This window comes from Cavia porcellus, unplaced genomic scaffold, assembly GCF_034190915.1.
Source record: "Cavia porcellus strain 051 isolate PalLab524CR breed Dunkin Hartley unplaced genomic scaffold, mCavPor4.1 scaffold_18, whole genome shotgun sequence".
NCBI classification, from domain to species: Eukaryota; Metazoa; Chordata; class Mammalia; order Rodentia; family Caviidae; genus Cavia; species Cavia porcellus.
In genome coordinates, this window is record NW_026947501.1 from 46,445,355 (window position 1) to 46,460,420 (window position 15,066).

The window sequence follows — 15,066 nt, forward strand, 5'->3', positions numbered from 1 at the left end:
TATGTCACACAGCTCTGCACCAATGGACTGGGTCATTAGGCAAGGGTCTGGACCTCATGGGAGTCACATGGGGTGGCCACTGACATTCAGCCCTGGGGCTCCTTCAAAGGTCTTGTGTCCTCCCCGTCAGTGGCAGTTTGTGGACAGATCCTGGTACTCTGGTTCCTGATCACCCAAGACAAGGACTTGGCCAATTGCCTGCCCTTTGGGGACAAGGTCATGCATTTTTAAAAGCAGTTGGGAGACCAGCTTCTGGGACAGCCACCAGGCCCAGGCTCATCTGTCCCCAGGAGCCACTGGCCATCAATAATACAGTTCCCAGATGCAACCCAGGAGCCATTCCAGGGAGCTCTGATGGCTCACGGCCAACCTGCAGAAACTCCAACAGGGCAGGACGGGCCCATGGGGACTGGGACTGTAGTCTAGCGGCAGTAGTGGCCTCCGCCTGTGCAGGGCCTGGTCCCAGCCAGTCTAGGTATCCCGGTCAAACACCTTCCTCCACCTGTGTATTACTAGAGCTGTGTGGAGGGAATGGGTTCTTATGGTTTAGATCTAAAATGTCCCCAAAAGTGAAGGTGATTGGATCAGGAAGGTGCTGCACCGTGACTGAATGTGCTGTAGGTGGGCCTGGTTGAGGTGATCACTGGTATGTGATCTGGAAGGGCCTTTTTTCTCTGCTTCTCCTCTTTCTGCTTCCCTGAGACCATGGGGTGATTCGCTTCCCTTCCCCATGCCCTTCCGCCATACCACCATGCGGTTCCTGTGTTGGAGCCAGCTGATCACAAACTGAACCCTCAGAAACCATGAACCAGAATAAACCTCTCCTCCTTTACACTGTGGACAGCAGAGGTTTTGCCCAGCAACGGGAAGGTGATGAGTACACTTTCTCTCAAGACTTCAAGGAGGCAAGCATGATCCTAAAGCCGTCCAACCTACCAACACTGGAGTCTCCTGGGAGCTTGTCACAGATGCAGACGGGGTGCAGCTCAGTGGCACCTGCAGATTGATGGGTGCTCCCTCCACATGGGGGCCTGAGTGGCCGAAGGACCTCACAGGAAGGTGCTGGCTCTCTAATTGCTGAAGCCACAGCCCAGAGTCTGAGCAACACAGCAGCCTCCATGGGCCCCAAATGCTTCGAGGACCCAGTGCTCTGGACAGGTCAGCTCCCCTGGCCCAGTACCAGTGACCATTGTGCTGGCAGGCACAGGCTGTGGGTGGCCCCCTCCTCCCCGCCCCAAGGCAGATCATTTTAGGGATGGGAATTGTTGGCGACACCAAGTAAGGAGGTGAGGTTGCACAGGGCTCGGGTCTTAGACCTTGCCAGGGTGCCCCAGGGTCACTGCTCTGTGACTTCCAAGGATGGACAACAGGGCCGTCTTGTTCACATGACTTCACATGCAGAGAAGTGAGGCTGCTCCTGTAAAGTCACAGGCTTAGAAGGACCAGCTGGGCTTCCCTGTGTGTGACTCTGACTCCCATGCTGCAGAGGGGCCTGTGACCATCTCAGGACAGCACTAGCATCCTGAGGGTCCTGGGGCTGAAATGGCCACCTATGAACTGGGTTCCCCGAACAAACCCTGGATTAGCTTTCTGCTGCTGTGATGAAATGCCAGAGACAAGACGTTTAAACACAGGAAAGGTTGACTCTGGCTCATGGTTCTAGAGGCCCTGTCCACAGTGGCTTGAGCCATGGCACTGGTCCCCTGGTGACACAGGACATCAGGCCTGGAGCATGTGACAGAGTAGGCAGTGCCAGGACATCTCAGGGTGCTGGCTCCCTGGTGGAGAAACACTCATACTAACCTGGCCTGGGCAGCAGTGGGCTCTCCAGCTAGTCTGGGGTGAGACTAGAAACAGAACTGCAAGCCTTCGAGAAGCCCCTTGGACTGCAAAGTCACCACCCTTGCTGTACCTGTGCACATGATGCCATCATGGAGGGTGCCCAGCATGCAGCGCTGCGCTTGCCTGGGCCCTCATGTCCATGGGACCTGGGCTTCAAGGGAAGACGGACAGTGCCTCTCAGGTTACCATCTGCCTTGAGCACCTCAGTGTCTCACCAACCCCGGGTACCAGACACCTGACTTCATCAAAAGGGGCAAAAAAGACAACTCCGGAAGTACAGACTCTCAGCGATTTCTGTGTACTGGGGCTTAAACCGAGGGCCCTTGCACAGAACTGCATCCCTGTACCTGATTTTTTGAGACAGGATTTCACTAAGATGCCACGTTGCCCACGCTGGGCTTGAACTGGTGCTGACCATGCCTCTTGAACTCCTTCCAGGCTTGACTGTGTGGGGCTGAGCCCTGGGGTGGAGCCCAGGGCCAAGCCCTGGTGTCCCAAGGAGTGGCCCTGTGCCCTGGCTTCAGTGTCTTCCCTGAGAGTGGATGACAGCAGAGCCATGCCAGGGCCGTGGGGAGCAGCACGAGCTCTCAATGTGGCAGGAGCTGTCTCAGCTCTGGGGACACAGACATGCCAGCAAAACCGGGGTCACCACGGAGGGCCCACCGAGCACAAACCCCAGCTAATGACAGCTCAGGAGGTAGATTCCTTCTAAACCACAAGCTCCAAGGAGTAGAGCCTGGTCAAGCTCGACTTCCTGGGTTCTCCTGGAGTTTCACCAGCTTTGGAGACTGGAAGTAGTGGGAAAAGTACAGGGGTGACACGGGTGCCCGGGGCGTTCTCTGGGGCCGTCACTCCTCACTCCCCACTGGGGCCCTGCTCCCCACCAACACACACACGCGGTCCTTGTAGTACTTTTTTTTATTACAATATCCAAAAAACTGGGTATGCAAGTTTAGGGGTTCTCAAGACACCTACTTCAATAGTAGGAATGTGCCACCCCAAGACTGTGTATTTCAACTATAAAGAGGTTCAGATGTAGAGAAAAAGGAAAATGCGATTTCTTAATAAACATTCTGTGTGTCTCTTCCTACCATCACATATTCTTTTGTAAACCCTGAAAAAATTTCCCTGTAAAGCAAATAATATATATATAACATACACGTATTATACATACACATACACATACCACGTACGTGTACGCATACAGTGCGCGTGTGTGTATAAAGTATGGATAGCTCTCCTTCCCAAAGATCACTCTCTTCCTTAATCATCTATTAGTGTCAACAAACGGCTACAGATACGTATTACTTTGAGAATTAAATACATAATTGTGAAATTCAAACAAGCCAAAGGGCAGAGGAGAAAGCACTGTGTGACGGTCCAACTGGGGTCAGTGGCCAACAGCTCCTTCCGGTCACGGGTTCGCCGCATGCGCGGCTGCGAAGGCACTGGCAGTGCCCGGACGCCTTGCCGGGTTCCAGTATTGCTCTCACCCCGCATTCCCTGCCGCAGAGCCGGGCAGGGGTGGCTGCGGGGACTGGGCCCGGGCATCTGCCGCCCCTGGATGGAGGCTGCAGCTTGGGGCAGCACCGTCCAGGTGTGTGCAGCCCCCTGGCTCCCCACTGCCTGACATCAGGGCGGACACCTGGCCCTGGCGCAGTGCTCAGCTGAGGCTGGGAGGTCTGGGGTCACCGGCGGGAGCTACCCAAGCTGGACAGAAAGACAGACTGTATTGCCAGCTGGGCAGCAGGCGAGGTGGCCATGGGGGCCTGGAGCTGGGGGCGCCGCTGCCACTGTCACTGCAGGGCCCGGACGAGGTAGAGCTTCTCGCCATGCTCGCTGGTGAAGATGGGCGCCTTCTTGTAGTGCTCCACCAGCTCGTCCATGCTGCGGAAGCGCCGCTGCCCGATGCAGTAGACGTTGTCCACCAGCTGCACCTTGAAGTGCTTGTTCTTCCCTGATGCTTTGAGGGACACGGAGAAGTCGCTGGGCTGTGGAAGAAGCACAAGGAGGTCAGGACCGGCACCGGCAGGTGGGGCTGTGGGTGCAGCACGGGTCACTGGCAGCACCTGAGCCTCAGGGTGACCTGGAGCCGCCACAGCCTCAGGATGGCGACAAAGGCGGTCCTGGGAGAGTCGCCTAACACAGCAGGCACCCCCTAGTTGGAGCTCTGTCCCCAAACGCTTGCGTGCTCTGCACATGCCAGCAGCTCCTTATCCTACTTCCTGCGACTTCCACCAGGAATGAAACTGTCAAACACCTCCATGTTCTAAGCTCTTTTAACACCAAAGAACTTTGGGTGCGTTTACAGCAGAATCCATATGGTTCTGGAGGAACCTGCAGCATGACTAAGCCCCGTTACTGAGGAGATTTGATCATGCCAATGCTGTCAGTATCTGCCTTTATATGAGGGCATCTGAGAAATACGCCATTATTTTTATTAACCTGGCTTTCATGCCAATTACTGAAAACCACGCAGGAGGGACATTGAGCGAAGCATGCTCTGTGTAAAAATATCTCTGCACACAGTGGTCATCTCCTGGTGACCAGCTGCACACTAGGCTGCCCGGTCCAGACACGCCAGGGCACAGGCATCGCACCGGGGGCCAGTCTGGGGAGGCTGCAAGCTGCTGGGGTCCATGCAGGGAGGTGCGGCTCCTGGCGAAGAGGAGGAGGAGTCTGTGTGCGCATGCACATATGGAGGGTGCAAGCGGGTATGTGTGGGAATGTAAGTGCATGTGTGAATGTGCATGTGTGACTGTGTGTCTGTGAGTATATGTGTATGTAGACACAGGCTACGTGTATGGATATGTGAATGTGTACACGCTTGTGCATGTGTGTGCATTCATCAGTGATGGCATGTAATATATATAGGTGCATATATGTATCTGGGTGTTTATGTGTAAGCGGCTGTGCATATGTGTGTAGGAGCACATGTATGCAAATACGAGCATGTGCTTGTATATATGAGTGTATGTGTGGGTGTGCATGCGTGTGTGTGCATGTGTGCATATGTGGATGTGTACACATGGTGACAGAGTTGGGCAGGGCCCGGAGGCTCAGTGGCTGAAGCTGAGTGGAGGTGAGGTGTGTATAGCCCGGAAAGGACGGAGCAGGAGCTGCCTCGGGTCACTGCAGGAGAGGCTGAGTGGCCCCCACAGCTGTGGTCCCCTTCCAGCTGCTGGACACTAGGTCTCCCTGTCCTTCTCAGCCGGTCGTGCCCTCAGGCTTCAGGGGTGCAGCACCCTTCAAAAACCTCTCCAGCCCTGGCCTGGGGGAGCCAGCACCCCAGCGTAGGCAGCACCTTGGGAGACCCTGGGCTGGTTGGCCTTTGGGGACCCAACTGCTCACCCTCCTCCACATCCCCCCGGAGTCCTCAGCACCATAGAAGGGGCACAAGTCCGCAATGTGAGAACAGCAATTGAGGGCCGGGTCTGGGTGCCTCCCACCACACAGGCCACAGCTGCCCACAGGAAGGGACGGCGCGTGCAGTGTCATCGTGATCATTCCTGTGCACACATCCCGGGATGCAGGGCCAGGGCTGAGTGCCCAGAATTGCCTCGGAGCTCAGGAAGAGACTTCAGGAGGGGCGTTGGGCTATAGAGCCCAGCACTGAGGAGGAGTGGGCGGGAGCCAGAGTGTGGCCGTCGCTCACGGGGGCCTGGGATCGAGGCCATGTGCAAGGCACAGCAGCCTGCACCACAGGGCAACCTTCCAGATGCCACGATGCCCGAAAAGCTCGGCGCCTGGACACCAGCCCTGCACAGGGGCTTTTCCTCTGCAGCCACACACGACAGAAAACATAATCCACAAACTAGGCAGAAACGGACAGAGGAGGATGATGCCTTTACAAGAACAACTCTGTTGCACACTGTAGGGAAAGCCATGTGTGTGTGGACCCCTCTCTCAAGAGTACTGAGCACCTGCCCTTGCCACCTTGCTCGGAGGAGGCACTGCACCTGCTGGGCAGTTCAGAATGGCCTGCATCACGGCCTCTGCCTTCCTGGACCATTTCTAAGTGAAATACGAATGACCTGGACACAAGCAGGTGACCTGACCACGTGACAACCTGGGCAGCTACTGGGAGAATCACAGGGGGACAACAGGGGACTTTATCAGACCACTTGGAGCAGGGAGCCACGGAAAACCGTGGAACTGCCGAGTCCTGGAGTGTCCACTCAGTATTTTCAGACTGCGTAACTGAAACCGAGAAAAGGAAAGCTGGCAGTTGGGGCCACTGCGGAGTGAACAGTGCAGCCTGGTGCGCTGGGGGCCGCAGCTTCACGTGGTGACCACCTGCAAGGGTACACGGGATGGACGGGCCAGCTCCAGCTTTGGCTGTGGGACTCACTGTGTGTGGCTCTGAATGGGAGTGAAGGACTCAGGTACTGCCCACTTCACAGGGCGCACGGGATGGACGGGCCAGCTTCAGCTTTGGCTGTGGGACTCACTGTGTGTGGCTCTGAATGGAAGTGAAGGACTCAGGTACTGCCCAGCAGTACTTCCCTAAAGCGGGGCTGGGCATCCGGTCACTGTCCTGTGCCTGTGTTTCTGTCCTGGGGGACCAGGAGGGACACAGGCCAGTCACACATGCTGTATGCAGCGGTCTACACAAGCCACAGCCGTCGACCCTCTCCCGACAAGCTCTGAATTTCTGAAGTTTTATTTCACTTTCGGGTTCTGTGCCACTAGCATGGAGGGAGTCTGCCCTGTGCTGGGTGGGCCTCAGTTCAGGAGGGGCTGACCCTGTGTAGGTGGCTGGTGCTGGCTCGAGGGATGCTTGAATGAACCCAGCTGAGGCAGCCTGGTGTTGGGGGGAGGCAGAGCAGCAGTGGGTGGTGATAAATACCTGATATTAATTCACCCTGAAGATAGCAAATGACTCTCCCCACGTGGAGATCTGCCCTCAGTTTGAGACCCTGAAATCAGCACTGCGCTGCATGCTTATGGGTACAGCAGCAGTCAGCCCGGGGGCAGGAAGGGTGGTTTTTAATTTCATGGGCTCTGAGCAGAAACCTTAAAGGTAAGGGTGCAGAACAAGCCAAGCCATGCAGGAGCACCGACTGTCTCGGTGTTCTTAGTTTACAGGCAGCAGACTTCCCTCAGGAAACCTGAAAAGGAATGAGACCACCCTTGCGCACACTGTTAGGTGCTAGGGCTGAGTATCCTTCAGCAAGGTGCTGGGGACCAGAGTTATTTCAGGCCTGAGATCTCATATATATGTATACAACCTGTGGCTATAACTTTATACAACATTTGAAATGATTGTGTACAGGGACAGTGGCCTGGGCGTGAACTTTCCACCAGTGACTGCCCCACACCAGCACTCCCAGCCTTTCAGTCTTTCACATTTTGGACCTCGGTGCCTCATGTGCACCAGCCACCCCTACCTGCTGAGTCGAGGGGAGCAGGCCAGGCTCTGCGTCCCAGCCTTGCCCATCACTAAGCATCCTGCAGGGAATCCTGAGGATGCAGACTGAGACCCAGACACGCTCGTCTGGAACGCTGGCTGTCCTGGAGCCTCTAGGAAAGATGCCGATGTGATTTATTGGCCAAGTGGCCCCACAATGAGACCACGGCCACCTTCCTGGCTGGGCCGGCACTGCCCATGGGGATGCACTGCAGAGCATGTGGTCCCCACCCTTCATATAGAGCAGACCCCAGCTGGCACGATCCAGACACGACACCCACTGATACAGTGAGCCCCAGCAGGGAGGCCGGGAACCAAAGCCAATGCGACGGTTCCTCAGAAAAATCAACACAGAATTAGGGCTTGGTCCAGCCATCCCAATGCTGGGCAGATAAGCAAAGGAAATGAACGGGGCCTTGAGGCATCTGTGTGCCCATGTCCACGGCAGCACTGTTCTGGACAGTCAAGGTGGAAGCACCCACACGTCCACCAATGGTGAAAGCACAGAGAAGTGACAGTGTCAAAGGCTGGACTGCTGGGCAACCTTGAAGGGGGGATAGGAGACACTTCCTATACAGGACTGGACCCTGTGGATGTGATGCAAACAAGCTGAACAGTCACCAAAGGACACTCTTGCCCGGGCTGCTCACTCAAAGACCTCGCAGAGCTGCATTCACAGGGGTGGAGCAGGATGGGGTCTCTAGGGGAGAGGGCAGAGCAGGAAGGCTGTGATGAGGGTTCCCTGGCACTGGAAACCTGCTCACTGAACTCAGTGAGGCGCCACATGTCATGTGACAGCGTCTCACGGGTTTGTGCTGCTCTGCAAGTGTCGTGGATTCTGGTGGGATGGTGTAGGCAATAGGTCCTGACTGCCCTAGATGCAAGTGGCCCCCTTAGGCTTGGGAGGGCTCCACGGTGGCGTGAGGAGCGCTTGTCTGTCACCACCAGCTCACGCTCTCTGGGACGGGGACATAGGCAGAGCTGCAGCAACCTGGACTCCCTGGCACCGCAGCTGCGCTGGGTAAGGCAGGAGCACTAGGGCTTCTCTATGAAGCTTCTGCTCCGCTGTTTAGAAACAGTGCCGTGTGCTGCCCGGCCTGGCGAGGTGCGACCAGCATCCCAGCACTCTAAAGATGAGGCAAGAGGATCCCAGCCTCTAGTGCAGCTTGGGCAACTTGGTGAGACTCTGCCTTGAAATAAAGTGAAAAAAGGTCTGGGGACAGAGCTCAGTGCAAGATCCTGGGTTCAATCCCCAGTGCCACCAAGCAAACAAAACAACTCCAGCAGTGCTGTCTGGCACTGATCGTGGTAGTTTTGTATCTGGGGACAACAGTCCTTCAGAGGGCCCCTCTGGAGGGCAGGTGCTTTCTGATCCCATGCTGAGGCCAAAATGGAAACACTTCTTGTGAATTCCCTGCAAACGGTGAAGGAGCTGTTTCCACAGATGCTGGTGCAGTTCTGTGCTGCCAGGGTAGTGCCCACCCAGGGAGCCGAGCCTGACGAGCCTGTGAGAGGAACATGCTTCTCGATGCCAGCAGGCCACAGGCACACTTCCCTATGAGGGTGACGTGAAGGTGGGGTGGCCCTACGTCCTCCCTGAGCCTCTGAGAAATCCACCCGTCCTGCAGGCCCATCCATGCAGGGGATACCGCCCAGCAGGGTGTGCCCGGCTGCAGCTCCTGCCCCTCTGCATTGCTGCTGTTTTTAAACACACAGATGGGAGGGGCCAGTGGCACTTCCTCATCCACCCCACTGCTCAACTGAGCCATCTTAGTCAGGTGGCTGGGAGAAGACTGACTCTGCCTCCTCTGCAGGCCAACAGCCACTAGGAGCCCCTGCAGCGCCACCACCACTGAGGGGGACACAAGCAGGACCCTTGAGGTCTCTACAGGCACACACATATCAGCTGCACAGGTGGCTCTTAAGACTCAAGCGATGGGGTTTCACTTGACTGAGGACTGTCTTCAATTTTGCGCCTCTAAATATTCCAGAAGAAAACATTTCTGGTGTGTGCTATCAGTTTTACAGGAGCTCCACAGACATCTTTCCCCCAGCTGGTGAGCTGGGGGAGCCTAGGGAAAATATGTCAGAACACTGTGAAGGCTGGATGACCTGGATGTGTTTTCTTCCTAGCTTGGGAAGTCATTCTTTGGGTCCAGTTGGACAGAGACAATGAACACTTCTCTCGCCCATGGTGGTGGTGGCGAGGACACGCTAGAGGTCTCATGTGGCCTGGCCAGGGGAGCACGATCTTGTGGCTAAGTATCAGGGTGGGCGGGGAGGGAAGGGTCTGCTGGGGTCAGGGTGGGTGGGGGACCACAGTGTGGCAGGTGAGCAGGGACACACACTGGTGCCTGCATGTAGGGCGCTGGCCGGGCCATCTGCGCTGTGAAAGTGAGGATGAAGCGATGGTGACAGTGACAAGCCCAGTGTTGCACCCAGGAGCAGCTCCTAGCCAGTTCCACCAGGAAGTGGGGTGAGTTTCAGGCCACAACTCGTGCTCCGTTCTGCTTTCTGTCTGCCACACTCCCTCCGAAAAGAGGCAAAAGTGCAAGCGATTCTTGGGCCAGAGTCCTCCCTGGGAAACGTGGGAACCTCAGGTTCTGGAAGATGTGTGCACCGTAGTGAGGCATCCTGGGGACGGGACCCAAATCCAAACACAGAACTCAATGGGTGCCGGGTCCTGAGTCCCGTGTGTACCTTAGAAACACAGCCAGGAGGCTGGCATTTGGGTGCTGTCACGGCCCTGCGCTGTGACTGTGACCCAGGCCCATGAGGCCAGGGTACAGTACCTGCCGTGATGTCCTGCTGTGGCTGGGAAAGCTCCAGGTTTTACAGCCCTGGGGCCCGAGGCAGGGTGCGGGCTGATGCCTGTTTTCTCTCCTACAGAAGGTGGTAGAGGCTGAGCTCTTGGTCCTTCAGTGCACTCAGCATCACAAGAGGCTGGCTGCCCTGCCTGGACATCACAGACTCCGCTGGTCCCACAGACACGGACCTACGGAGGCCAGGGAGGTCAGTGGCTGGCGCATCCTGGCCTCCAGGAAAGGATACATCTTCTGCATACCCAGCTGCATGTGAGGAGTGGCTCTGAGTAGACCAGGGGCATCCTCCTCCCAGATGGCAGCGTGGCCCACAGCCGCTCACTGCAGTTGGGAAAAGAGAAGCCGGTGCTACTGAGACACAGGCGCTGAGCACAATGATAGCCAGAAGAGGCCACAGTGTCTGGCCTCAGGGGCCTCCCGACCTACAGTCAGGGGCCTGACATGAGGCTGGGCCGCACGCTGTCACTTGATACCAGGCACAACACACAGAAATGGAAGACAGTGCACCACGACCTGCTTGTCCTCTTCCGGGGACTACGGGACGTGGGCGCTGTGGGTCCCCAGGGAGCTCGGCTGCTGCTGGCTCTGCTCCCCTGGGCCTTGTGAAGTGACAGCCCATAGCACAGCTGCCAGTTTACGCTCAAACTCAAGAGTAAGAAAGTTAGCAGAAAGACACGAATTCAAGGTGACAGAAGCAAATATTTCTACATACAATTAAACTTCAGGGCAGGGCTGGGATTTTCATCTTTAAGCATTTTTCATAGCTCCTGGGGTGCCGTACTGTGCAGAAACAGTGTTTTAATAACTGCTATAAAATGCACAAAACCATTATGGATGCATAATAAGCCACCATGCGCCAAAGGAAGGTGCTGCCAATGCAAATTCTGAGGACCAGACCAGAACGCTGCTGATGGGGGGATCCCCCAAACCTGACTTAACAAGGCTCAAGGGAATTGGGAGACCTGCAGCATGAAACGCCAGCTACAAAGGAGGACGGATGAAAATGCACTTAAGAGATTTTCATAAGAAATTTTATAATTAAAAAAGTCTCCCAATGACCTCTTCTAATTCTTTTATTTCCTGGCCAGGAAATATCAACAGATTCAACATAAAAAGAGGAACAGAGCAGACATCGGCCTTTGTGAGGCCAATACGCACTCCATTAAATTCCCTTAGCAGGGCCGCTTTGCCCTGCTCACAGCAGGTGCTCTATGACGCTGCAGTCTGTGCACACAGGAGGGAAACCGAGACCTCTCTGCGAGCTGAAGTCTCAGGAGGAAATGACCCCCAGGACCCAGTGGACACCAGCCAGCAGTCCCTGTCAGCCTGCATTTGGCTCCTGCTAGGCCACGACCTGAGAAAGCAAAGTGGTGGCATCTGGCACAGCCAGACAGAAATGAAGTTACCTACAGGCTGGGTCTCTGAGCAGCCCTGGGCCAGGTGGATGCGCATGCATGGCCTGGTGAGTACAGAGGCAGGCAGGCTCCCAACTCCCAGGCAGGGCAGGGCTGACACCCAGCTGCAGGGGTGAGAGCAAGACTCGGAAGGTGGACAAGACACAGCACCGGCCCCTTTGGCTGAAGAGGAGAAATGACAACTGGAGATGACATAGGAGAGGACAAGGCAGGGAGAAGGACCAAACCAGGGAGCCAGTCTGTCCCCTGCCGAGGAGCCCAGCGGGTATCCTACAGACACTTCGAGCAGGGTGGTTGGTCCCCTCCAAAGGCCAGACCTGCAAGCACCTAGGGATGGGCCTGTGTCTATTCTTCAAAGGAGAAAAACAGCAAAATATATCAGCCAGATGAGGTGGTACAGCCTCCACTTCCAGCATGGAACCTGGGCAGATTAAGGACTTTGCTCGTCTCAGAATAAAAAATAAACAAGGGACGTAGTCCAGTGTGAAGGCCAGGGCCTTACTGGGAAAAAGAGTCTGGCTCAGTCCTGTCTCAGTCACTGGGATGCTTCTAAGTGACTCACACCTTGAAGGTACGACCCTGACCTGGGGCACAGGCTCAGAGTTGGGCTGCCTGTGAGTCTTCCTTTCAGGGAGCCCCGGGTCCCAGGCCACCAAGCAAATGGTACAAAGGCACCCCTCCTGTGTCCACAGAGACTGTGACAGATCATGAACTGAGGGCTCTCAGTGGCCAGGTGATAGCTGTGAAAGCCAGGCTGAGACCCAAGAGATCCCAAATGAGCAGGAAAGAGATGTGGTGGGGGCAGCGGAAGCCCAGGAAAGCACCAAGCCAGGGATGTGTCCCTGTGTGTCAGGAGGCCGCTGGGGAGCGAGTAGCCTGGTTAGGACCCAGCACACCAGCCTGCTCTGCCACAGTGGAATGGAGCACAGGGCAGCAGCCCTGCAGGCTCGAAAGGCACTGACACTCGAGCCAGGAGGAAGGGTCACCCAGAGTGGACCCTAGGGGGCCACCGAGCAAGCTCCTGTGCTGCACAGGACCTGGGAGCCCCAGGGAGGCGCAGCCCCAGTCCTGTGTTCCATCTGGGTGTGCAGTCACCCCCCCCCTTTGGCTCCTAAGTTAAAACAGAACGTAAAGGACCTAAAGGACCCATGAAAACAGTTAAAATTGTAAGTGACTGGCAAAGCCGCCACTCAGCGGAAGCACACTTAACAACGCAAGGCAGATGGAGCGGTGTGGCCAGTGCAAACTGAGTTGGAACCGCGATAGGTACACGGGTCCCCTGCCATCCAAGAGGTCCCATCCAGCTAGTCCCTGGCTGGACAGTGACCGGCACCCGCAGGGGCCCCATGCAGAGGTGACACTGCTCCCGTGTACCCTCCCTAGGGCCCCTGCAGGCACCGCACCTCCCAGGTCCTCCCAGCTTCCTGTCTGCATGGGCAGCCTCTCTACACTGGGCACCTTTTGTCTGTGCCACATGGGAGAAGCAGCTTGGTCCCCAGCTCCCCATTGGCTATTGCCACGTGACAGCCACTCTGCAGATATCCTGCCAGCCATGATCCATGAGCAGCCTTGGTGTTCTGACTTCAGAAGCCACCACCTCCCAGCACCCAACTGAGGCATCTCCAGGTGCACTGGCCCTGATGGCAGAGAGGGTTCACTCATCACCAACAATGGTGGGGATGGGCCCAGCCCCCTCTGCCCGCCTGAGTGCCTCCTCCCTGTCACAGGGCCCGAATCCTGCATTCCACCTTTGGGCGGGGAAAGCAGGGCCGCTAGCAACACTGTCATTGGACCCTGGGCCTACACCTCTAGCATGGGGTTTCACTGCAGAGCGGACAGCTCTGGGGACCACCAACTGTCCCTGTGGCACACATGGAGCAGGCAGCAGAAACCACCTTAGGACTGGATGGGTCACCCCTTGAGGCTGGGCCCTCACACACAGCCTGTGCAAGCAGGAAAGTGCAGGCCTTGCCCAGCCTGGAGAAGAGGATGCCAGGAGCTATGAAGCCCAGGGCCTCAAGGACCTGCATGGGGCTCTAGAACACTCAACCTGCCCTGTTGTCCCCAGGAAAGTAGGGGCAACAGGGACAGGAGCTTGTGACCCCCAGTGCAGACGCACATGGAGTCACAAACCTGCTCCAGGTCATACCCAATCGACTTAGTGCCAGCCCCAGATGTCCTACCTACCACCTGGCCAGGGGCATCCCTAGGAGTTGCCCTGCAACAGGGCCTGGGCGCCCAAGCTGCGGCCATGGGGAAACCCAGCCCTCAGGGGTGGGCTGACGGTTGTATTGTGCCTCCGTCTCGGGAGGGAGCAGCAGGGCTCAGGACGAATAACCCAGCAGCAAAGCCGCATGTGACAGTCAACCTGACTCAGGCAATGGTGACATGGGGACTGTTCCCAAACTCTTTCTGCCACAGATCCCCACCCCCGGACGATGGGGCCACGGTGTGCAGCCGGCTGCACTTACCGAGGACTCGCTGTCTCTGACCAGGAAGTCGCCTTCCACACCCCGCTCGTTGAGCGCGCACTCAGCCTGGTGGCGTGTCACGCTGCCATAGTACCACTCGCGGCCCGCGAAGCGCCCGCTGGCCGAGGGACCCATGAAGCCGGGCTGCAGGGCAGGGGCGGGATGTGGGGCCGGCCCGTCGCTCAGCACCACCACATAGTTCTTGGGCACCAGGCCCACCTGGCCCCGCGAGTTTTTGCACTTCCACCACTCAGGGTCATTCTCGGGCTTCTCGATGACCTCCATGGTCTCGCCCTTGTCAAAGTTGAGCTCCTCCTCTGTGGCTGAGCTGAATGGGTACAGCGTCTGCACCACGTGCAGGGTGCCCCGTGCCAGGCTCAGGCCAGGGGCCCTGCGTGGCCCGGGCATCCCAGGGGGCTCGGCGGCCATGGCGTCCACCTCCTCCAGCACGTAGTTGGACGGGAACCAGCCCACCTGCCCATTGAAGCTGCCCCGCCACCAGCCATCACTGCACTTCTCCATGACGGTCACACGGGAGCCCTTCACCAGGGACAGCTCGTCCTCACGCTCGGCCACGTAGGCAAACTTGACAAAGGCCGGGATGCTGAGGTCATAGATGCGGTCGGCTGCACCATTGGCCGGGAACTCAGCCTCCGTGCTGGGGGTTGGGGACGCATCCCGCGCGCTGGGCTTCCTGCGAGTCCTGCCGAGGCCTGTGGGGAGAAAGTGGGCTCAGTGTGGGCAGCACTGGGCGGGGACACACGGGCTGGGACAAAGGCCGCCCAAAGGTGGCCTGGGGCAGCGGCAAAGTTACTCAGGGTGAGGCCTGCGGACCTCTCCCTCACTCAGGATGCAGGTCATTGCGACCCAAAGGTTCAAGACCCTGGGCAGGAAGGGAAGCACTGCCCACATCAGAGAGACCTGGGGTCCTGGGACAGGAGTGTCAGGCATGTGGTGAGCAAGTCTGAAGGTTTAAAAATTTATTTCAGAGGAAGCCCAGGGCTGTGACTCCTCCCCTTGGAACATACTCATCCTGTCTTCTTGCCACTCCACGAAGTGCTGGAGCCCTCCAGCGTGCCTCTACCAGGTATGATGAGAGACTCAGG

At 57.1% G+C, this 15,066-nt stretch overlaps 1 protein-coding gene across 3 annotated transcripts in view; it reads right to left on the minus strand.

Moving 5' to 3' along the window:
- Positions 1 to 2,745: 2,745 nt before the first annotated feature.
- Nck2 (NCK adaptor protein 2) overlaps positions 2,746 to 15,066 on the minus strand; it is a 95,200-nt gene continuing 82,879 nt past the window's right edge. For all 3 annotated transcript variants that reach the window (XM_063229737.1, XM_003471607.4, XM_005004477.3), the window contains 2 exons: positions 13,961 to 14,673; positions 2,746 to 3,833 (listed from right to left, as the gene is read on the minus strand). In XM_063229737.1, the coding sequence (XP_063085807.1) occupies positions 3,639 to 3,833; positions 13,961 to 14,673 (908 nt within the window). In that variant the 3' untranslated portion in view covers positions 2,746 to 3,638. The remainder of the gene's footprint in view (positions 3,834 to 13,960; positions 14,674 to 15,066) is intronic.